The sequence below is a fragment of the Aythya marila genome (assembly GCF_965140915.1).
Source record: "Aythya marila genome assembly, chromosome: 3".
NCBI lineage: Eukaryota > Metazoa > Chordata > Aves > Anseriformes > Anatidae > Aythya > Aythya marila.
Window position 1 is genome coordinate 113802486 of NC_139044.1, and position 26131 is coordinate 113828616.

The following is a 26131-nucleotide window of genomic DNA, read 5'->3' on the forward strand; positions in this document are numbered from 1 at the left end:
GTTTGTATCATAAAGATTTATTTTTAATTTAGATTAAACTTATAACACAAATATGCAAATATATTATATGATACTCAGTAAATATATTTTTATAATGTTCATAATTCCTAATTCTGCAGAAAATCCATATATAGCAAGTACAACAAGGTGTTTATTTGAGCTCCTTGGTACCTTGTTTGCCAGCTGTGAGAAAGCAATGAGTTTCACTTTCAGAAAGCTGAAACTGAGGCTTCATTAGGGCACTCCAAAATATTTGCTTTGTTTGGAAATTCAAACCTACAAATGCATACTTCCATGAACTTTGATGTCCATATTACCCACTATTTCCAATATACCCTTACTGGTTGTGTCAGATAAAGTAATGACAACTGTTTTTCATGTTCTAGGGTTTTATTTATTTGGATATGTTTTTGGTCATTTGGTTTCACCGATTAAACAAGGAAAGAAAAACAAAAGTGGGGAAGAAAGGGGGTGGGAGGACAAGGCAAGGAGACAGAGGAAGAAGGAATAATGTTGATAAAAACAGCTAGTTTTTAAGAGTATTTGAATGATTCTGAAATTTGAAGAAAAAAAATGACTTTAATGTTCTTATAGAAAATTACTACTTTTAAATTATTCTACATATTTCACACAGAAAGCATGCCATACCTAAATTTGGAGATTTTAGTGAGATGCAGGAAGAATATTTAAGAGAAAAAGCACGACAGGATTTACTGACAATGTAGACAAAGAAAATGTAACGATTACACTGTCAAACATGACACCTGCATCTGCACTCTGCATAAATAGGAGGAAATTAGAGTAATTGTTTTTTATAGACATAAAAGGAATATAAAAGATAAGGATCAATCTTTATACTGTTATTAAGAAATTGTTTTGAGTTCTAATGTATATTACCCACTCCAAATGCTAGTGAAAAAAATCTACTTGCAATTGAAGTTACTGGAAAAAAATGAGAATTAATTAACTTATTATGCAATTATTATACTATGTAGAACAAAATACAGTTGCAGTACAGCTGTACTTTTTAATGAAGCTATTCATGAGCATGGATTCCTTTCATGTAGGTTAAGCAAACACTTTAAAACAAGATAAGGAGCTTACTATGTCAAATAAGAAAATGCTGTCTTATATATATATAAGACATATACCTTATCTTTGCGCATTAGGAACAGGAGATCTTCAGCAGAGATGACTCGAGCTCCTCTCAGCTGAGAAACTTCGGCTGCTTGCTGTAACTAAAATAAACAAATAAATTAGGATGGCTGTTTCTGTGTTAAAAAAAAAAATCACTAGGTTTTTAAAATAAGTTCAGATAATATTTTTGCATGGCTGTACATAGCAAAATAAAGCTATGCACTTAAACACAAGCTGGGACTCTCAAAGGTGTCACTCACTCTGCTCTTGTTAGTGGGAAACGGAATAACAATTTTACAAAAAGACTGAAAGACTTTTGACAAATCTCAAGCAAAAGCTTTTTTTGTTTATATTTAAAATGATCACTTTTGAAAAGCACTGCATTACTTTTTTTTTTTTTTTTTTCTTCCTTGAACCACATTAGCCCAGAAAATGAACATATAATTCTCTCAGGCAATGTAAAAATGCCAAATTCTTGCCATAGCACTTTATCTGCAACTGTTGAAGGATGGCTGATCCCTCTCACAATTTTTTAGAATAACAAATACTAATTTTAAACAGCTTACCTAAGTATTTTTGGAAAGAAACTCTATCTCACTTGACTTATCATTAGTACAAACCATACCCACATGAAGACGTTTTTAGGCATACTCTTATTTCATTTGAGAGAAAGCAAATGAATTGATAGGAACCACTGACTCTATTAAAATAATTGAAAAAACACCTATTGAGCAGATCCAGCCATTCAGATATGAAAAAGGTAAATTTAAAATGGGATTGAACAATGAATGCCCCCAAATTTTATGAGTGGCAGCAAAACAAGTGTGAAGCAAAGAACTGTCCTCACCTCTATCGTGACGGTCAGAATGGCAATGATTCTCAAGGCCCCAGACTGCTCAAATTGTGCTATAAAGGGCAAAAATCCATTTGGAAGGGACTGAACACATCAGCCTTGGACTCAGCTTTCAGTAGGTGCAGGGCTGGTGACTTAGAGGAAGGTGGGCTCGCTTACACACAAACATATCACATCAGCGCAATCCAAGACTAGAAACCAAACTTGCACAAGCTGATGCTTATCAAAGTGCTGGACTAAGGAGGTCAAACCCAAATTGGAAGAGAAGTCAATGGGATTTGCTCCTTCCCTATCCTTTGGTGCTAACTCAGGATGGTGCCGTAGAGTAGGTGCGCTAGAAAGGATGCCTCACACCATGGAATTCACCTTTTCCTCTAGGTTCAAAAACATTGTGCAAAAGGTTGGAATTGGTCATTTCTTTGCTCTTGTCCCTGTTAACCATCTGATGGATGGACTTGTGATCCCAGTACAAAAGCTATCAAAAAGAGACATCTTAAATTCTTGATATTAAAACTCATACACACCTGTAACATGATCAGTAAACAGAAAATTCATTTATTTTCAAATATCTCTATAGTCTTCTTTCAGAAATGCATGAATGCACCTGAAAATAATTTAAAGAAATCCTACCCCTCGTACTCACACTAGCAATGGTTTCACTCAGTATCACTGGCTGAATAAGTATATTATTAATCTGAGCTCCCATGCTGCTATGGCTTGAAATAGGCCTATTCAGAAGTTAAAAAGATCAACAAAAACAGTAGCTGTTTCTAATATCCAAAAGGAGGAGGGGGGGGGGGAAGATTTTGTTTTTGGCAAGTGTTCAGTGGGCAAAAGATTCAGTCCATAAATCATAATACTGGACTACATTAATTTTTTTTCCACACTAATCATATGCATACAAAATGTGAACTGTATCTAGTATGCACAACACAAAACATACTGCAGGAAGAGTTTCAGATTTTCCCCTTGAAACACTGTTGGCCCTTGCAGTCACAAAGACCAGAGAGATTTCAGGAATTCAGAAGTCACAGTAATATAATCTTACTTGAAACTCACTTGAAAAATGTAAGAATGTGAAAAATGATAGTTCTATTTTTTGGCATAAGCAAAACTGTTTCTTATTCTGATTAGTTTGAGGGTACACAGGCTACTTATATTTCTAAAATAAAATATAAAGAGTTGGATAAAAATAAATTTTCCAAGAATGAGACAATATTCATCTCTGGTGTAAATCTATTGCAGTTAACGGATTTATGCCAAGGCTGACTTTGGTTCCACTAAGCTTAAATGAATTATAAAAACTGACCTTGGCATAGTGATAACACAACACAACTCTTCCCAATATCAGATAAAACAATGGCAGAAATAGCCGCCATCAAAGTATGTTCTACTTTCCTAATGCATGGGGCTTTAAACTAATGGTTTAAACTGAAAGAGGGGAGGTTTAGATTGGATATAAGGAAGGAGGGTGGTGAGTTCCCGTCACGGCTGCCTCAAGGAGCTGTGGGTGCCCCATCCCTGGCAATGCCCAAGGCCAGGCTGGATGGGGCTGGGGGCAGCCTGGGCTGGTGGGAGGTGTCCCTGCCATGGCAGGGGTTGGGACTGGATGGCCTTCAAGGTCCCTTCCAACCCAAACCATTCTGCAGTTCTATAATTCTATATACGACCATATTACAAGACATTAATTTTCTTGTTATATAATTCGTAACAGTTAATTTCTCCATGCAGCTGAAATACCTTATTTTTCCAAATGATAAATACTTGACAATGTCATTTAAAGCAAAGATTGTGTGCAAGCTACTGGCAGGAATTCCCAGTGAAGTAAGGGGGATTAAGGATAGGAGGCCAAATTCACGTCCCATTTGCATCTAAGTAAATCCTGAATAACACTGTTTATTTTAATGGAGTTATTCTGGGCTAAACACAAGATCAAAATCTGGAATAATATTCTCAGTTTCTACCAAAACAATGAAAACTTTATTCTCACATTACCTTGACTTTTGCATCTATTTTATTTTAAGTAATGAACCCACAGCATTTAATTTCTTTGGCTTAAAGAAAGCAAAATAGGAAAATAATTACTTCCTGTACAGTTATAAAATATGGATTATTTATCCAAACAGACCATAATGAGTTCTGCATTGGTACACATATTTATCTGGGAAACCAGGATACGCTCAGGTAAATATGTATCCAGGCAATTAAAAAAAAATTACGTACCACACAGTCTAGGTTGGGGGGAAGATGTATTTATAGTTTTAACACACACATAATTGACTCATTCAAACCACAACATGAGTGCTTGGCTATAATTAGTATTATAACAAACTGTCTTATTTGACTGTCCCGGAGTTGCCATTAATATGCAATAAGCCCCGATTCCTTAATTTCCGGAGCTGAAGGCCTCATTGAGTCATTACCGCGGCTGTGTTATGTGATGAAGGGGGACTTGAGGAAGCTGCACCAAAGAAATGATCCACCTCAGAGCACTTGAGCATTCAGCATCACAGGAAAGCAATTTTCAGCTATACGACCTTGATGTCCATAGGTCTTTGGCTTGTGGCTGCAGTGGAAGCACTGTGGGCTCCTCCTTCAAGAGCAGTAGGTCTACTGCCAGGGACTCCAAAAGATTCTCTCAGGGCTGAGGGAACTTTCCCCACATGCTGTTACAGCCACCCTTCTGGAACAGCAGCAGTGGAGACATGGCAAGAAGGTCCCACAAGTCTCCTTCTTCGAGCCTCAGCTCTACTGAGTACCAGTCCCAGAATATGGGGCAGCAGCAGTTCCACCACACTCTGTGGCTTTTGCTAAATTCTGTAATGACTAACATTATTTAGTCCAGAAAATACCTTATTTTGGATTATCTTAAAGAAGAGTAAGCAATCCAAATCTCTTAGTTTCTTAAAGAAAAGCAGGCTAAACTTCCCAATACCAGCAAACAATATTTCAGACCCCAGAGTCTGAATTTATTTTTTTTTACAGCCAAATTATGAACCCCTAAAAGTGAAGTTTAAATAACGGAAGTGTTGAAATGACTTTCACTATAGGAGCACAAATAGCTCTGTTAATAATTAGGAGTTTATGAAAAATAAGTGTATTTTACAATTTTTCACATTACAAAGAAAGTAGTATATACAGTAACTATATTTTAAAGTCTAAGAAGAAATGGCAGGGGAATAATATTTTAAAATGTAATCACTGGTTTAATGACTTTATGAAGTTAACTTTCTTGGCAGGATGAACTGAAGTATGTTAACAGTCACCTTACGGCTATTTTCTTTTTGCAACTTTTGCAAATTATAGATTTGTTGAAAGGAGCATTCATTCTCCTATGACAGAAGCACAGTTACTTCAATGGCGCTGTCTGCTTTTTCTCCTAATTATTTTTTCTTCCCCTACCTCCAAAGTCAACAATCACTGATACTTCTACAAAAACGTCTTGATGGACAAACAGACAAAAAGCTGGAAAACAAACACACTACATTGTGACATAATCCTTCCAGTTAATTTGTAGAATGGAGACGAAATGGTAATGTTTGCATGCCTTCAAGCTGCTGAGAGCCAAGAATAATGCTTCAAGAGCTATGATTTTGTTTTTATTATAGAGGAAAATTAGAACATAGTTCACCTGGCTGAAAATTTCTCTGAGGCAGGAAGGTTGTTTTGTTATTAAATGTGCATTTAAATGCCTTTTTTCTTTTTCCCCTAATCTTTTCTATATCAAAAGTATGCAACTATAAAAATACCAATAGAAATTCTGAGTTTACGTATAGTGCTGTAAATGTATTCTAAGCCAAATGTCCCAATACCTCTTTGAAAGTAATTAAACATATGATTAAAATTTTTCACTTAAATATTTCCCTATAACATCTCACATACATCTAGCTCTGACACCTGACCCTCTAATCCTGACATACACAGGAAAAACACAAACTCTGTTCCCCAAGGTCAGTGTAGGGACAAGCTTTCTGCACTTCACGCATCCTGAGAGGGTAATCACGTTACGGAGTCTATTAGAGCACTCTACAAGGCAATGATTTAGGATCACCATTCAAGGGTTAAACAGCATGACTAAATCACCTCAAGCTGTCTAAAGCATAAAACCATCACCTGCACATGAAAAGACTATCAATTCTGTCATCCTTAGGTATGTTTTCAGGTCTAGGTATATTTTACTGAAGAGCATTTAATGCATCACCAGGTGACAATGAGAGACCTGAAGCAGATTAACCTTTGCATCCCATTTTGAGGCTTCAGCCTCAAAATTTTCAAAAAATCCCATTGTCTTACTTAGTACACAGTGAATTTTGGTATATATGGATCATGAGGGTAAGAAAATGTTAGTTCATATCCCATGACCATTCACTCCCTGAAATTCACAGAGAACTTTCTTTCAAGTGTGCCATTTGTTATGTTTGTTCCTTCAAAATCAGTTTATTGTTTAATATCTGAAGCACGCTCAACTGCCTCGTCTTGCCTTCTAGCAGGTGGCGATGGCTTTTGGCTTGCAGCGTTCAGGCAGCCCAAAGAGCTGGGAGCTGGAAATGCCAAAGGATCCCCAAAGGATCTCCAGCAACAAGCAGGTTGGACCTATTGTCTACAGGTCCAATACACAAAGGTTGGTTTGACATTAAAGGTAACGAAAGGTATAAATCTAAAGTCAGGCAGTCTAACAGTCATGGGAGAAAACAGCCCTTTACTCAGTCGCCTTCAGATTGGTCAGTGTGAACTCCTGGACCTCTTAGCCATACTGCTGCTATCAGAAACTTCTGAAGAGTAGCATGATGAAGGAAAAGGTATTTTGTTGTTCTTCCCATTTGTTCAAATTAATCATCTAGTTTAATTTTGACATTACAATCTGTCTTCATTCTACTGACAACCCACATGCTTGTGTTTTGTTATATAAAAAGTTGGATTTTTTTTGTTGTTGTTTTTGTTTTCCTGCAGGTTTGTTTATTTATTTATGTTTGGACCTTGTTTTTGTACCTTGTTGTTTGAGCTGATGTTCTCCATGTGTCAAATATGATCCTTCTAAGCACATAAAAATAAAAGACAGAGACAAGAAAAATGTACACAGCTTTTAGAAATCTGCCCAGCCTCTGCCCATGGAATGGAGCAGACAGGAAAACACACTGTGCTGCAGGAGCTCACCTTTGTTGCACCATTTGTTGATACTCTGAACCATTTTTGTTTAAAAGATAAACAGGTACAATTATTAGAGGAATGATAACTTATTTTTAAAGTCCAATAGCCTAGGCTCTGCTACAGAAAGTGAAGATTTGAATCTATTAAAGACTGTATGATTATAAGACTAATATTAAGTAGATTGAATATGGAAATGAAATTTCCAAGTAAATGGTGAAATTAATACTGCTATTTGTAAAAGATGATCTTTAAAGCAGTCTTCTTTTTTTTTATAATTTTTTATTTAATCTCTGTTTCATAAATACTGTAAGCTCAGCTCCTCAAATTAGATCTTGCTGTTGCATTTTCTATCACACAGGGAAATAATTTAATGCATTTATGAACAATAACTACATTTCAACTTAAGCTTCAGGCATGACTTTTTCCTATTTTTCTTTCTTTCAATTCTGACTCCAAAATCAACATGTTGGGCCAGGATTTTATATCTATAATTTTTCTACCTCCACGAAACAATAGAAGCTCTATTGCACACTTGATTTTTATAGTAGGCTGTACTGACCAAACTAAGTGAAATGATACAAACAGCATTAAAACTATAAAGTTTCTAAATGCAGAAAAGCATTTAGACTCATTGAATACAATTTTAATATGGTCAAATTATTCAGCAGCTACATAGGCTTTGCTAATTCAAAACTTGGTATCCTACTGGAGATGACCACTGCTGATGCTCTCTCACTGTTGTTGATAACAGCAGGAAAGAAAATAGACTTCGAAACCATTAATCTAGTGTGTTTTTTTGGTTGGTTGGTTGGTTGATTGGTTTTAATTATAGGAAAGAAAAAAATCAGCTTGAAAAATACCATCCAAGGAAAATGATGGTATAGTCTTCTGCAGAACCAGAGGCATTGCTGAGAAACAACTGTGAATCAAACTTGCCTATATCAAAACTAAATAAATACTGGTCCTTCTGAGGAAATTGCAATAAAACTTACTACATTTGGATTCAAACTTTCAGAACTAGTTGTTTAATTTTTATAGAAGTAAAGTATCTCTATAGCTATACCAAGTTGCGAATCTCAATTTTAAGTATTAATTCAATTTAAGCTACATCTTCCAATGCCTTTTTGCTATGAAATGTTATTTTTGAAAAATAAGAATGTGTAGTCTTTTTAGCAATAAATTCATTTGCTGTTCCTTTGGGGAAAACAAACAAACCAACAATTAGAATTTACCCTTAAGAACTGGAGAAATTATTAGTTTTCTGATATTTAGTGTATCAACTCAGACTTATTTCCTCTGTACCAATTATTTCTATTCCTTTTCTTTCTCCAATACTCCTGTAGTATGCAAACCAGCAGAGGTTTACATTATACCCACAGCTTCCTGTCCTTTGGTTTCAAATTCCAAAACAAACCACCATTCAGGATTATTGTTATGCAGTTTCCAATGCTGCAAGCAGAAAATGACTGTTCCCCGTTGATTGAGAGACCATCTAATATAAACAGGTTTCTTTCTCCCATTGCTGCAGATTAACATTTGTTTAAATATTGCATCCTTACATTGCTCACACAGGAAAATAATCATTGACTTATATTAGTTTCACCAGGACACTAAATAAATACTCTTCCTTTCCACATGACAGCAAATTGGAATCAGGCTTCACAGTTTGTCATTGGAAAAATAAGACATATATTTACCTATTCCAGGCACAGAGATAAAGTGGTCTTAGAACAAGCCTCAGGCTAATGAAAGAACTGCAAAGCAAGTAAGTCTATGAAGAGCTAGGCACCCATCACTGCTCTGAATATAGAGATGACAAGACCTTCATCCTCTGGCAAAACCGATAGCAAAGTCAGAAAAAAAAAATCTCTTCAAACACCTCAAAATGAAGGACAAAAACATACTTTAAAAAATTAATCCCATAAAGCACATAAATAAGACACTGTTTGGAAAATCTAGACTAGCAGACAGAAGGGGGAAAAAAGGGATTCAGGTTCAATAAAAAATGCAAAATGGCAACTTTTCCTATTAGAAAACTCTAAATTTTTTCACAGCCCTGAAGAGACATGCTGTTACATTCTTACTTGGAAAAACTGTGTTATTGGTGGCAGACTGTAGGTGAAAAGATTTTACCTGAAATTATTCATATTGGTCTTTCTCCTTATTTTTATTCGCATCTGATCAAATGAATGTGTCCACCAAATAAAAGCCTATTAGCTTGAGTGGTGACTGCAACAGAATGTTACAGGACTGCTCTGATAAGCAGTGAGAAACATAATGCATGGTGATGGCTGCTGGTTTACAGGATTTTGAGTGTTTTGGACAAGTCTTACTAGGCCTAAGGTAAGTTATAGTGCCTGCAGAATTCTGACAGACGTACAAATCTATATCGTGCATGATGTGCCCAAAATATCAAAAGAAAGGGAAAACAATAATAGGAAAAAAAAAAAAAAAAAAAAAGATCATTTGATTTTAATGCTTTTCCAACTGCAAAACATATTTGGAGTACACATTATGGCACTAGATAAAGTCTTAGCCTGTTCTTCAATTTTAGGGAAAAACATTTGCCAATGGGGACACAGTATAATCAGAAGTATAATAAAATGTTTATGAGAAAGAGCAAGTTCTAAGATTTTTTTTCCTTTTTCATTTCAATAAATCTCCCTCAAGTTCATTTCAAAATAACTTTGAAATCCTAAATCTAGAGCATCTTTCTCCCAATAATCTAATCCAAGATAAAGAAAAAAATAGAGAGAAATTCATAAAAACAATAGGCGCAGTCCAAGGTAGATCTATTTTCATGTAAAAAATAAGAGGTAAGGAAGTTCCTTCTGTAGTTCTGTTTTGTTGTTTTGCTGTATTTTCCTTTTATTATTATTATTATTATTTTTACTTATATGAATTGTCACAGAATCACAAAATCTCCAGGTTGGAAGAGACCTCAAGATCATCGAGACCAACCTCTGACCTAATTCTCTAAGCTTCAAAAATCCAAGTTGTACAAATGATAACATGAACACAACAGATATTTCTCTTGGGAAGATGAAAGAAACAAAAAAGAAGAGAGCTGTTGCTCAGAGAAAGAAAAGCAAGCAACACAAAGCAGCACAAATGTAAAATCTGAACAACAGATATTTGTGTCTGAAAAATGGCACTGATTTCCTAACTCTTATTTAATGTTCATTCTTTAATTAACATTCATCTCCCAAGGACATAAGTTTGAAAAGGCTGTTTCACATTACTTTTGCACCAAGAGAAGGAATCAGTTTTAAGCCATGAAAAGGCTGGGGAAAAAAAAATAAACATGCTTTCTGAACATAATTTCCTCTTTATTGCTACTGCAAAGTTATGAAATGAAATCTATTATTTAATTACATTGGATCAAGCAACAGGAAGAGAAGGGAGTGTTGGAGTCACAACATCCCTGTAAGAATAAATTACTACACTTCCTCCTGCTAAAAGACAGTTTGAATGGATTGAAACTGTCCAAATGGTTAAAATTGAACTACTGGGAGGTAAGAAGATCTTCTAACTAATGTACAAAAACCTACCAAATGCACTCTGAAACTCTTAACAGCAATACTGGTAACAATAGGATAAAGAAGTAGCAACATTTCTGCCAGACCATCAATAGTTTGAAAATCATTACATTTATTCAGATTCTCCCTAGAATCTGAAGATAGCTTAAAAACTATACAGTAGCGTCTGGGCCTACTTTGTTTTACATTTTGCATTGGAGATTTTTAGATAATCTATTATGAAAACTCCAAAATTTATCTGCTATTATTACCAATTTTTTATTAGCCATAAGGGATTTCCCTTAGCTGTGCTTCGGTAATGTTTACTAGATCCTTCAAATTAAATGCAACTGTTGGAGAAGTTAAAGCATTTTATTTCTTAAGTATGTTTTTGGCAATAAAAAAAAGGGAGGTCTTTAAACTATAATAAAATGATAAGCTGAATTCTAAAATGTTGGAACAGATAACTTGGCAATTGGTCCAGAGTCCACACTGAGATATGATCCTTTATATAATTTAATGCTATATTGATTTGCACGGAGCTGCTCTGAAATAACTTTTCATGGAAATACTCTTTTCTTCTCAAAACTAAAATATACTAAAATATGGTTGCACTTTACGGATAACAAGATATTTGAAGAACAATGGAAAATATCTTTGAAGTTGTTCAGGAAAGCTCCTCCTAAGTCTACAGGAATATGAGAGAAAGCAATTCTTTGAAGAAGCTACCCTGGAGGCAAAGGAGACTCATTTCATAGGCCCCCAGAGACTGGACTGACCTCTCAAGGCTGAAGGATGAGTAACATGAAGGGGGTGAGCATAAGCCATGACGATTTTGAGGAAAGATCCAGAGAGGTTTTGACAGGGCTAAAATAAACTATTGAAAATACTGTTTGCAAACATTTTCTAGATCAAAGATTTCTATGGTCTCCTCTGAGTACTGCATTTAGTCTGTGGCCTACTTCTAAACGTCTTCACAGAATCATAGAATGGTTTAGGTTGGAAGGGACCTTAAAGACCATCCAGTGTCAACCCCTCTGCCATGGGCAGGGACATTTCCCACCATATCAGGATGCCCAAGGCCTTGTCTAACCTGGTCTTGAACATCTCCCCATCCCCAGCTCCCTCAGCCTGTCTTCACAGCCCCTTGATCATTTTTGTGGCCCTCCTCTGGACCTGCTCTAACAGCTCCACATCCTTCTTGTGCTGGGGCCCCCAGACCTGGACGCAGTGGTCCAAGTGGGGCCTCACAAGGGCAGAGCAGAGGGGGACAATCCCCTCCTTCCACCTGCTGGACACACCTCTGGCGGTGTAGGCCAGGACACAGTTGGCCTTCTGGGCTGCAAGCACACACTGCTGGCTCATGTCGAGCTAGCCAATTAGCAGCTTTCCTGCACTGCTAATGAGTCTTGGAACCACAGAATCACAGATTCATTGACCTCCAAGATCATCTGGTCCAACCATCACCCTACTACCAATGTCACCCACTAAACCATGTCCCTAAGCACCAAGTCCAACCTTTCTTCTCTAGCAAAATGGGAAACATCTACAAAATAATGCACAACAACAATGACAAACTCTTCTGAGCTTTAACTTAAGAGTTTTTCATATCTAACCTGGTATAAACTCCTAAGCAAAAACTATAAATATTTCCCAATACCTAGAGCTCTGAAATGCAGAGGTGATTTAGCAGACATGCAACCATAAAAACTGTGCCCAATATATTTCTTTTCTAATTTAGAGTAAGTGCACCAGCCTTATATCATATATAATCATAACTCTCAGTGACATTTAAACCAAAAACCAACTAAACATTTAAACTAAAAACCTGCAAACCTCCATAAAGCTTTACAAATAGTATCAGTCATTTTAATATAAAACTAAGAGACACTAACATAAACAATGTCAGCACAGTCACTAGTTTTCTGTGTAGAACCTGGACCTAGAATATTATAAAAGTAAATCCTTACATTCACAAGAAATCACTTTTCAAACAGTGGCTTTCTGTGGAGGAACAGGATCTGCAGCATGCAGTAAAACCATACTACTAGAGGTCAACAACTATAGGAATAAAGAACTGCCAAAAGTTAAGCTTAATTAACTTTGCAAGTCAAATTAAAAAGCAAAGCAAAAGAGTCTTCAGACATAAAACAGAATGAAGAAAGAAAGTAGATACTCTGTGCAGAATGAAATAGAGATGGAAAATCTAAACATGGCTCCAAAAAGGGCAAATATTTTCTCTGAGCATATGGAAGAACTGAGATTTTCACCATGGGACCAAAAGGTAAGACAACTCCAATGAGGGATATGGAAACAAATTATGTGTACTTAACAGAAGTAAAACTCAAAGATTTTATTGCACTCCAGTCATCAGCACTGGGCATCTCAGCCCTGGATGAATTGTAGATGAAAACAAAAGTCTGCTGGCATTAATATTCAAATAAATTACATAAACTTTGGGAAGCTAAAGGGAGAAAGTAATAATAGGCTGCTACCCACAGTTACTTGAGGGACAATTAGAAAGATGGTGGATCCAAACTCTTGTTGGTAGTTTCAGATGATACAATGAGGGGCAACAGCCAGAAAGTGCAGTTTGGAGTGATCGGGTAGGATGTTATGAAAGCCTTGTTCACAGGGAAGATAGTGCAGCAGTGCACCAGGTAAGCAAGAGCTTCCAAATTCTTGGAGCTTCCAAAGCCTCCAAATTCATGGAGCTTGACAAGGCCATGGATGACCAGATCTAGTAGTGCTGGTGACTGCGCCCCGCTGAGTGGATTGAATTAGATGTGTCCAGAGGTTGAACTGCTCCTTTCTCATCTGAATTTCATATATTCTTACAGATTTTTTTTTGACAAAAGAATTTATTTTCTTCTGTTTATATAGGTTCCAGCACAACAGTCACCCTCCCTCCCATTTGGATTAGGGTTCCCTATCTTCTGCTAAACCAAAAGTACAATTGGTATCAAAAATATTGTGTCAACAAAGCAGAAGTGCAGAAACCCAGTCCTTGAGGCCTCTTCTGCAAGAGACAGAGAACACAGGTGGAGACAACAAACTTCACCAGATCGCTGAGCCACTGCAACCCTCAGCTCAGAAATTCTGCTGCAACCAGCTCCCCAGTGCCTATCAGTCATGAGGTAAGCACACAACAGCACTGCTAATATGGAGTAAAAGAAATAAAGTCTTCTCACCAGCAGCCCCCCTGTGCACCAAACAAGACATAGGACAAGATGAAATTTGCTAACTCCTTCACTAAGGATGAAAAAGCACATAAAAATAATGGGGCCGTTTGCAGCAAGTAATCTAGGCTGATGAATGGCATTTGTGTGTAAAACGAGTTGAGCGAGGTTGCTGGGGTTTCTTTTGATACAACTTGAATGAAAATCAGCTTCTATGATGGTGTAAGTATTCCCAGAGTAGATTCCTTAATTATTTGCAGCTTTGGTTCATTCAGATAAATAGGCTGTGCTAATATATGTTTGAGCTTCGTGTAGAAAAAAATAGTTATTCATTACAGATGTGAGTATCTCTGCTCTGTGTACTCAGCCACGTACTACAGCTAATAATAAAACGCAGAGTGGTTGAGCTCATACCTCACAGTTAACTTTATAATTTCATCTAGTTAAGATTTGCCTTCTTAGAATGCTGTAAACTAAATCCTAAAGGCCTAACACAAGATTTTACAGAATGACTCCAGAATCAGGGCCTTTTTAATGGCCTCATGTAAACAGTGATATATAGTCCAGAGTTACCATTGTTAATAAACTTAAGATTGTTGGCTTTTTTTAAGATTCTCTTTAGATATATTTGCCTTTATATCTTACAGATGTAATAAACCATGATATATCAGCTAACGAATGAAAGAGGACATCTATCTCATGAGGAGGCAGCAATGAAGACTGTTTCTGCTTTTTACAGACACTTGAAGAGAAATCGGTGGTGAGGATGACGAGCTTGAGGCTCCCCACTGCAGGACAAATTTCAGGTTGTAAATAAACAGACAATACCACACAATGCATATACTGTACTGCCCTTTTCTAATCATCTCAGAAAACTTTACAGGGAAACACAGTAACATTATCCTTATTTTTCTAATTTAAAACCTGAGATGCAGAAATAGAAGTTCATTTACCTAACGACGTATTACAGTTTTCTGATTCTGGTCATTCTTTCACTACTTGACTTCCTCCTGAGTGGTACCCACCAGAGAACACTTTTATCCACCTTTAGCCTTGTCTTCAGAGGCTATCCACATTTCAGGTGCCTCCCTCCAATTATCTTCAATCTAATCAGTAGGATTGCAATCTTTACAAATAATTCTTTAAATCACTCTGTCCACCTTTTGTTATCCTGATGATAACAAAAATAAATTCAGTCATATTTAAGATTCAGTCAGTCGATGAGCCTTGGATGTTTTGTGAAATGACATTTAATGTCAGGAATTAGATATAAAAAGATAATTTGGGGTGCATCTCACAGTGCACAGATTGTGCATTTGGGTGCCTCCCATTTCTCTCACGCCCTGTCAGTTGTAGAGGTTCAGGCTTCCACAGCCGATGCAAACAAAGAGACAATCACAAACAGAATTCACATTTCCCGTGTCTCAGTGAAACACATCATCTATTAAGCTATGCTACATGACACTCGCTTAAGATGTACATCAGGGTGTTTAGCGAATCCATATTTATTCTCCTGAACACTGTATTCAACAAAAGCAGCAGATCTATCTTCAAAGGAAGACTAAATGATTTTGTGTAGGATGACATTTGGCCAAACACGAAGTATGATAGAGTGTTGGAGCAGTAAAGTGAATTCCTTTGACGTAAATTTTACAGAAGACCAGGCACAGGATGGAGTAATCCCTACTAGTCTGAAAAGCTATAGCTTAGTTTCAGTGGAAATATATCCTTAAAGGATCAGGGGAATTTTGCTTATAGCTTCTCATAACTTTGAAAGGTGTTGTTTGTTGTTTTTTAAATTGAGTAGAAGTAGTGTTGTATTCCATCAACTACAGACCAAAGCAATGGGTCTGATGTTATTAGGAATATTATCTTTGAAGAAAAGTGGCAAATCCCTCATCTTGCTCATTAAAGAGCATCTTCTACTAATAGCATTCATTATCCATTCAATGCATACAGAAGCGTTTCTGACTTCAGAATACCAAGTATTAAAAGCAAGTCCATAGATATTACTTTCATTTTCAGGCTCTATCATTATGTCAGGAGTTTCCTGCAATCGAGCAATGCATGTGAACCCACACTTACCTAGTAGGAAGCAAATCCCTTCCTCTTGGCTGAGCTAAACACTGAAAAGATTTCCTGGCCTGGCCTTCCACTTTGTATGTATTTTCTGCATAATTATCTTATGCAGGTGTTGTTTCTGATAGATTTTGCTCTAGTGAGAGTTCACTTTTTTTTTAATGTTGGTGTAGGTGGCAGTGTGTTGGAACTGCTATTTTATAACCATATGCCATAATTTCAGGTGCACCCTTCTCCTCATCTAAAAAAAGAAAAATAATGTGTCCCACAATTTACCTCTCTGTAAAGGAAAATTATCAAATAAAACCCACTGCAATGGGAGAATTGGTGAAAAAAAAAGAGCTCTTCTTTCTATTTTTATCCACCCTCTTTTCTTTCCTCGCCTGTGTTCCAACCTCCCAGCCAGTAGCTGCTTAAATAATGAGTACGGTTATAGGCAAAATGAGCAGCACGCTTCCCTCTAACCTCTGGACCACAACGTGAACCTGACCTAGCATACTACATTAAATCAGCATCTGATCTTTTGCTGCCACACACTTCACCAAATACCCTGGCTGTGGTTTGCTGCAGTTTGACATCCTTGCCAGCCTGTGCTCAGGAAAAGACCAGTGCAGCTTTAATTATTGCCCAAGCCTAAGCCAGGGTTGAGGTCATTGGTGAGGAAGTGTGGGAAATTTCTCATTTTAGTCAGCTGCATTTCTATCCCACACCTTTGTATAAACATAGTTCTTCTAGTTGCTAGTACAGTTTCCACAAAACACGAGATATTAATTTTCAAAAGGTCATCTGTGTTTTGCAGTCTCAAGGTTTTGTACAATCCTTTCCTCCATCTATCTCTTCCCATAGCAGAAATGCTGGCCAGCAAAATATGATCCCTATTCAAAATCATTCCTTAATTCCTTACCCCTGCTCCTTAAAGAAAATACAAAAAAAAAGCACAGCTGTGTGTGACTGGACTCATATGACAGCTTAATTTGAATTTTCTTTCATATTTAAATATATATTTTTAATATTCTGAAACTCTTTACCTTTCAAAATGCACTATTAACTTTTCAAATGCAAATTTCACTATAAATCAGTTTCTCACTTATTTTTCTCTAATTATCTTTTGTTTTGCCATGTTCTGTGCCCAATTTTAGTATTAAAAAAAAAATAAAATATGTTTTTCTTTGAATAAAGGAGAAAAATGATCCAGTTGGTCATTTCCAGGTTAGCCAAAATGAAAATTAGTTTCTTATTTCAAAAAACTTACGGATATTTTAAAGTTCTCAAAATAATATAATTTTTGAAAAGGTAAATCTGCAGCGAAGAATTGCCATTAAAAGAAAACAAAACAAAACAAAACAAACAACAAAAAAAAAAAAACACAAAAAACTGTTAAATTTAAATAGTAGGTTTTTAAATTAAATTTTCACTTTTTCCTGTTCTAACATTTTCTTTAAGAGGCTAGAAAATTGCCTCTTGTGTTTACAACTGCAAGTATGATTTTGATCACCATACTGATGGTGATAAAGCCCTTCATCCTTGAGGCAGAGAACACACTGCTAGCCAAGTACCACCGAAAACATAAATAGGAATGACTCCTACAATATCAAACATGGAAGCAGTTCAGACATTTGGTAATACGGATATGAAGAATAGCTATCTGAAATATCACATTGAAAACGTGTCAAGACTTAGGCATGGCCTAGAATTAAGAGACAGAGAAAAGCCAGGCAGAAGGCCCTAGGTCACAGGGAATATCACAGCAGCTTTCACAGAGTAAGGAGCTTGGTTTTGTCCTTCCTGAATTTCAGTGGATAAAGAAGGGAAACATGTCGCGATGCAGTAATGTGTAAATAGAGACTAGTTAAGAGTGGAAAGAGAAAAATTCAAAACACCAGTGTTGGGATGATATTGAATCCGTGAGAGCAGATGAGGCTGGAAAGCTCACTGATGAAAAGGAAATGGGATAAGAACAGAAATCTGTGGGATGCCTGAAGAAAGTAAGAAAATTCTGTTGAAAGATAACTTGAAATACATACTGGAGGTTGAGGAAAATTAGAAGAATATGGTGTTTCTCCTTGACTTGAACCCCCCCTCCTCCATTTCTATAATAAGATTTAGAAATGATGTAACTTCTGAGAGCAGAATCTCCTTATAGTTAGGGGACCAGAGATCAAAAGAATCTCAAAAACAGCTTTTCCCTCTAAATGTAAAAAGAAGAGCCATGTTTTCTATTGCTCATGCTTGCTAGCTGTCACAGGCTTGGTGTGTGTCATGATCAGTTGTCCTTTCTCTTACACAGGTCAAGGGGTAAGAGCAAGGCCATTCACTGAAATATGTATTTCTGATGGAAACTACCAACCTGGTCCCCTTCTTACATTATAATGGCCAAGGAGCTATGCTGAATATAAAGTTATATATTACCTTTATCTTCTGTTTGAGCTAGTACACAGGCAAACTGTTTTGCACCTGCAGCTTTTATAAGGCAGGAGTGGGATTTTAAAAGAGCTGCTGAAGTGACTGCACGCTTTATGTGTGAGAGCCAGCATGTGCTCTACATACTTACATTTGCTTAACAAATCATTATCAGCCAAATTAAACCGAAGTGTGAAATATGGCACTCTGAAAAATGACATACACCACTTTTGCGCAGTGGTGGAAAGAATAAGTACAAGGAAAGAGAGAATAACCTCTCGCATCATTCAGTGGACTTCGAGCTTTAAAAGACCAACCTTAGAGCTAGATGCACACGTGAAAATGGATTCTGTCAGAGAAGCAACCGTATCTCCAAAGTAACACCTACCTCCTTCAGTCACCCAGTGAGTGGGTTTAAGTGCCTCCATCTCTTAAGCTGTTCAGATTCTTCTTGGAGGTCTGGACATTTTCCTGGTCTTTTAGTATTACTGGTTCTATTCTTGACCTTCTTGGTCATATTGGTGGTAGGGGGACGAGATGATCTTGGATGTCTTTTCCAACCTTTATGATTCTATGATTTTATGATTCTTCTGTCCAGAATTCACTACAAGAGAGAGCTCTCTCCAGGGCACATGAATAACACACACATGAGGACTGCTTAGAAGCACAGGTATCACACCTATCTGTGTACCTTTGGGCTTACAATATCCTGGTAATGTGCAAAGCCCAAGAGCCTTGCTAGGAGAGTGCATAAACTGCCAAACTGGAGCAGATTCGCAACCATGCATAAGGTAAAATGAAAATGGGAAATAGTAAAATAGAAACCAGCAAGGGCCAAATGAAGCACAGGCTGAGTTTGCCACCAAATGAAACCAACCGTCACTGCTGATGGCAAAAACCTGACCATCAGGGCATGGGCAATCCTTTTCACTCTCTTTTTGAAGGACTCCTTCAAGAAACAAACTTTTGTTTTGTTTTGTTTGGAAGCACATCACATGTGAACAACCAAGCTCTGGAAGGCTGAGGACATGGTCCCTCTCACTCTGATTGGCCAATAGACACTGAAATCTTCATAAAAAGTGAGATAGATCACACAGGAGAAAATGAACAAGGGAGAATTGGACTGTGATCTCACCTAGGAGAGCAAAAGCTCTCTCCCTTAAATTCCGTTGTATGAATCAAGCAGAAACTTGAATTATCAACCAGGAGGTATGCTAGGCAACTATGCACACCACTGATGCCCGTGGCAGGTGAGGTTCTCTTCTGTATTCAAAGAGAACTTCAAGGTGTTTTAATCTCATTCAAATCCAGAACAGATTTCTTTTCAAGCCTTAACAATATTTACATATATATCAATAATTATTATTCCAAAATTCACATACCATAAGCTTTAGGCCTGATAATTGCTAAATTTCAGTGGAAACATGGATTAATTCACTTCTCTAAGGTTATTTCCAGATAAGAAATAACTTTCCTACAGTATGCTTAGTCAAAATGCAGATATTAAAGGTATTGCAATATATATATATATTTTTTTCTGCTGAGGTTTAAAACTCAGGCCCGGAAGAAATGAAAAACTAATTTTTTGCTGTTAATGCAATGACATATACAGGCACTCAGTCAGTGATGTACATACACACAGTTACATCTGATGTTCTTCTGCACCATCTTTTCCCATCAAGCACCATCAAATGCACATCCTGCAAATTCTATACTCACAATAAATGACACCCGTAGATGTGCATTTCCTGGATCCCTCAATCCATCTACATGGGTTGGAAAGTTCTCAAAAATCTTCCTTGGGTTCTTAGAAATTACTGCCTTCTTCAGCTTTATTACCTCAAGGCCTTTGCCACCTCTAGACACAGAGATGTGAATGATGAATCACCAAATTCACAGCCCAGAAAGGATTACCTGTCATCTGTTAAAATTACAGGCTACGGAGGTAAGGATGTCTGTCTGCAGGCTTGGCGCGCTTCCTTTAAAACACTTGAGATAAAGTGCAGCAGAAATGGCTCACTACTTTACTGGAATTAAGAAAAAAAAAAAAAGTGTTTATGGTAAATGTTTAAAACTGATCATTTTTAAGAATGATAAGCATCTTTATTTTGTAGAATAAAATGTTGCTCTCATAAGAAGTGTTTTGCAATACCTGAGAAAAATCTGCCACCAGATGTGGTTGATTGGCCTTATGAAAAACTGTATTTGCACATGCCAGTGGATAATTGTTTGGAATTCAGAAGCGAAGTCTACAAAGTTTCCATCTAGGCTGGAAATCAAACAGAATTTCCCCTACAGTTTCTCCTAAAAGCTTTCCCTAGCAGCTGTATGTAACATGGGGCACATGAAATGAGAAGGGAAATAATTTTTTTTTTTTCTTATGTTCTCTGCCCCCCCAAGAGCAGCCATCTGAGTGGAATATATGAAAAGTGTGGTGGGAGAGACATATTAGGTGTCCCCTCCTGCCTGGATGTTTAATCGTAGAATATATATAATTTTTACTTATAGTTTAAGATGTAGAAAGCATCCTCCCTGCAGACTTAGAAACGCAGCTCAGAGGCATTGGGTAATCTGTGAGCATCAATGCAATCGATAAATAACAAAGCCCAAAACTCAGGAAATTGATTCTTTCTCCATACGTACAAGACACAGCATTGTCTCATCAGCAGTGGAACAAAAATCAGAACATCTTTCCCTGCGATTTGTCATCCTATCCCGAGTATCCTGAGGGATTATCAGAATAGACAGCAGAAGGCCAAGGACAAAATTGTTCAAGATCTCAGCTATTTAATGGAGGGAAAAAAGATGGTCAGTTGACAAGGGAAAAGAACCAGCTATTGTTCTCATGATGAAAGATGCACTTCAATAGGCAGGCAAGTTGTCTCCACCCTCCCATTATAGTTCAAATAGTTTTGTTGGTGGCTCTTTTATGAGAATTCAATTGTTACAGATATATCTATCTTCTAAGGACAAATAAAGTGGTAAACCCTTACCTTAAGAATTTTAAATCTGAGAATTGTATCTCTTAACAGAGCATTCTGAGATAAGAACAATGTCTTTGCATCAGCTGACACTCCATTAAGCACCTTGAGGGATCAGACTGTCCATGAAGCCAGAAGTAATGAAAAGGCATACTGGGAAGGAGGGAGATCGTAACAGGAAAGTTCACAAAGGAGGAAAAAGTTACAAAAAACAAGCTACAGTGGTGTAGAAACATGGCATACGTGTGATATCTTTAGCCTCTTGGCACCTGCAAAGATTAGATTTTCAATTAAAATTATTCATTTTAATTAGCAGCTGTGATTTATGTGTGGTTTTCTTTGAAAAACATACTGAGAAATGACTCTAGATTATTCAGTCCAATTTATCTGTGATATATCTAGCTCACACTTCAGGAAGAAACAAATAAAAATGCCCTGTGAATTAAGAAATAAGATAACCCCTTCACAAGTCAAGAATTATATGAAAGTCATGTACATAAATAAAGCATTAGTATTTTAATATAATTTTCAGTGTGACAGTGAGCAGAACCATCATGGACATATCCTAATACAGTTTAAAAAGATTTGATTAACAACATTTTTGCTTAATCTCAAATTAATTCAGCTTTTAACAAGTTTGTAACCATGGCATCTTTAAAAAAAGGCATCCATTGACCCAAGCTGTTAAATTCAGAGTTATAATCCAAAACCAATTGTGCCTTAGCCAGCTTTCTATCAGCTGAGTCTTTTGTTTGGCAAAGACTCAAGTCAAAATGAAGGGAATTCATTGGGGTGATAATTTGCTGCACGAGCACCTATAGGGTTGTTAAAATAAAGGTGCTGCGCCATATGCAGGTGTTCCAACATTCTTAAACAGTTCTTCCAGTATCCCCAATGCACTTGCAATTACAAAGTAAGCAAACTTGGTAACAGCAATTCTTCATTTAGCATTTAGCTTGGAGCCCCGTCTGGCAAACACCACAGATTCCTGGTTTAAAGCACATCCCTTCTGTTCAAATGATGATGATGTACTATAAGTAGTTGCATTAAGGTCTCGGTCAAGTAAATTACTCCGGCTTCAAACTGTCAAGTAAACTTTGCAGCTTTGCACTTCATATAGTGCAGTTTGTGATAAAGACACTGGAGCCTCAGGCTGCTGGTTTTGGCCATAAAATCTCCAATTGAAGCAATCATCCAGCTCACTGTGTGATGGGGGAGTATCTTTTACACAGCAGAGATACACAGTTGGTGAACTGATACAGTTCCAAACCTACTGAAAATTTCTTTTCCCAATCTACCCCCCAAATCCTTCCCCCTAAACCTTCACAGGACAAGAGTCTGGGACAGTTTCAGCTCTAAGGTGCAATAACTATCTGATTACAACTTTGCCCTTTGTATTTTTAAAAGAATTATCTGCTCACATTCCTGTTAGTGCTTCGATAATCTTCCAAAATTATGAGATCACAGTGAGTGTATTCTGTGCCGGTGTGCATGTCAGTGTGTAGTCACCTGCAAACACCAAGCTGGACTTGCCCCTGAGCAGGATAAGGGCTTTGGGTACCACTCATCGAAGCAGCCATAAATCAGGGCTGGATATCAGCGAGACAAGGGGGTCTGTGAGTGGGATGCTGCAGGGATGCACTGGTCTCCGGGTGGCTGAGGCACATGCAACCAGTTACTGGTGGCATGAGGGTGTAAGCCAAGCTGCTGGAGTGATCCGTAGTGCTTTTATATATCCATACACACACGTACTTACACATGTATCTATGTGCTCACATCTATGGATTTTCCACTGCCACCTTCACTCTGATCCTGGTTGGACCTGGGGATGTGCAGCTGCAGCAGCCTCACTTCTATCCAGCTACCAGACTGGGCAATGCCAAACACCTCAGTAACACAGGCAAAAATATTCAGCTCCCAGTGAGCAAAAGAAATGATCTTAAGACTTTTTGTCTTAAGATAGAGTTACGGAAAAGCATTATTTGTTCTCAGCCATCTAATGTGCTACATTATCAGTGCTGAAACATACATTCCCAACAGCACAGCAAGATAAACTCCGTAAAAAAAATCTCACTGCCATGGTACAGCATGTCTTTTTAATTTTTCAATGATAAAACTGCTCATTGCCTTTTCAGCACACAGATAAGATACCAGACACTTCTCTGTACGGATAAGGCCACTAATTGATGAAATGGCAACTGTTAATGTTATATTGTTCTAAAAAAATGGTTTTGTGCTGGTCCAGTCTCATTGAATAAAAATAACTGTATGTTCATACCACATTTTTCACTCCACTTGCATTTTTTTATGAACTTTGGTAAAAACATCATAAAACCAAGTACTCAAGCTGGATGAAACTGCTTTGGGTAGGAGTCTGCATATTAGAGATGAGAACTGCCCTTGGCCATTCAGCCTGCGTGGTATTTATGAGCAACACTTCATTTTCACAATCTCAGAACACTTACAATAAACAATAATGATAATCATTTTCAAAACACTTGCTGAATTTCAAAATATTTTCCCAGAGAATAATGTTTGTTGCTCTCTGTTTTGATACGTGCTTTTGAGTCAGTATGTTGTATCAAACTTGGAAAGGTAAGAGGTTTTTGCTCGTGACATTGAACAGTAAATCTGGAGCATTAGCCTCTTAGATCTTGAAATAATATTTACTATTGTAATACACATGGTTTTATAAGCTATTTTAGAAAGTAATTTAGAATATGAAGGAAAGTATATAACCTTTTTTTTCTTCAGCTCAGCTGTGAAATTACAATTGCATTCTCACTCTAACTACATAAATAACACCTTTCTCTGTCAGTTCTGGGATGCACAAATCCTTCCTCTCCATAAAATTTACCAACCTAATAAATACTGACCTAGAATCAGCAATTTTGGTATTTACTAGGGACCCTAACTGAATTCATAAATCAACATAATACCTAAGTGGGCAGTACTACAATCATTTTATATATTCTGTATAACTATTTCACATAATATTATTTAATGGTCAGAAACGTTACACATTTAGCTGGCAAGCCTCTCCTTTAGCATTTAATAAATGCCACACTTTTACATAAGAAATTGTATTTCAATCTAATGTTTATATTTTGACTGCACCTAAAATGTGCTTATTGTAGAATACTGCATCAATAAATGAACAATTATTTCTGTGGCATGTAAAATACGTAGTGATGTCAGCAGCATTAAATTCTAGTGCCAAGTAGGGAAACAGTTAAATGTAGTTTAACTATAAAATTAATATTATACTAATTTTAATAAAAGGAAAAGATTTACCTTATTATTTTTAGTTCAGACATGCAGTCATGTGCAAGGTAATTCAATACCCACTGTATAAAATATGAACTATGAAAATGTTTTACAGATGTTTTTAATCAGCTTCCTTTGTTTAACATTAGACGCTAACCTCCAGAAGATACATACAAGCTGCACATCCTACAGGTAATGCTATCCAGATGGGATGTTTTCCCTGAACATCATGCTTAATAACATGAGGAATAAGGAATAACATAAGGAATATGCTGTGAAGAAAAAGCACCTTGGCAAAAAATTTCTAATGTCATTTCATATTCAGTGGCACGACACATCTTTTCCAGCTTGCCTCCAGTATTCTTATGGAGAACTCCCAAAGCATACAGCATAAAAACGTCTTGATTTCAGACAGCTTTATGTTGACTGCTCGGCTCTAGCAAATACCAAATACAGTAGTGATATCATCTTAATTATTAACTCCTTCCTTTAGTTAAATTGTACAATTTTCCAGCTGTTAGATCTTATTCCTGCAGCCCTGTCCCATACTGAAATTTCTCAGCCAACACCAATTTCATCAGGACGATGATGCTGCAATGTGTGAAGCGAGTACAGCTTGGCAACAAAAAATGAGCTTTCCTTGCCTGGATGTTGATTGACAGGGAGGAATCTTAAATTTATTAAGCATCTTAAATTTATTGTTCAGGCATGAGTAAACAGTTACACTAGTTCGGAGCAAAGGTAACAAACAGAGGCTCCAGCTAAGGCATCACAGTGAAGTGGTGAAAGCATTCCTTGTGTGTTACACCAGAAGATTTGTTTGATGTACATCATTATCTCAGTATCTCATTCGAATACCTATTTCTAAATGGAAAAGCTGCTAAATGCCCACACAGCTCTACAGGCTCTTGCAGAAGAATACCATGTAGTTCTTTGCTCTGATGGCTTGAGCAAAGGAAGGTAATGAAACCTTCCTTTAACTGCTCCAGAGAGACAACTCAGGCAAGAAACCATAATTCAGTATAAGGATTTAGCCCCTATCCATAAACATCTCATTGTTCCTCAAGTGGAACATGGAAGGAATTTAAGAACCTGTATTTTCACCAGGGATGCCCACTGTATTTTATAGGCATGTCTAAAATTGTATGCCATGGTGACATCATTTTAGCAGGACTGAAATGCTCGGTGCACGCTTGTCACCTAATGACTTTCTCCCTGGCAGGGCGTAGTCCTCAACCTATCCCCATTTTACACCAGAAGATCCCAGTTCTGCAAAGAATTCAGCAGTCAACTCAGTTAAGACCATACTTAGGCAAAAACAGTCTCGTTTGTGTTAGCTAATGTGGACCAAAGCCCTCACCGAAAAGATGGGTTCAGTTTCATCCTTCAGCCACCAGAGTTTCAAATCCGACTCACAACGCTCAGGGTAGGTCTTGAGCCTGGTGCCATATGAGGGGCTGTGGATGGAGAGCTACACCCCTCTCCTGACCCTATGTTTGCACACAAGGAATTGAAATTCACAGAATCATAGGAATCATTAAGGTTGGAAGAGACCTCCAAGATCATCTG

The 26131-nt window shown here is 37.2% G+C and overlaps 1 protein-coding gene across 4 annotated transcripts in view; it reads right to left on the reverse strand.

Moving 5' to 3' along the window:
• SUPT3H (SPT3 homolog, SAGA and STAGA complex component) overlaps positions 1-26131 on the reverse strand; it is a 277708-nt gene that overhangs the window by 90779 nt on the left and 160798 nt on the right. For all 4 annotated transcript variants that reach the window (XM_082758111.1, XM_082758110.1, XM_082758113.1 and 1 more), the window contains one exon: positions 1152-1238. In XM_082758111.1, the coding sequence (XP_082614237.1) occupies positions 1152-1238 (87 nt within the window). The remainder of the gene's footprint in view (positions 1-1151; positions 1239-26131) is intronic.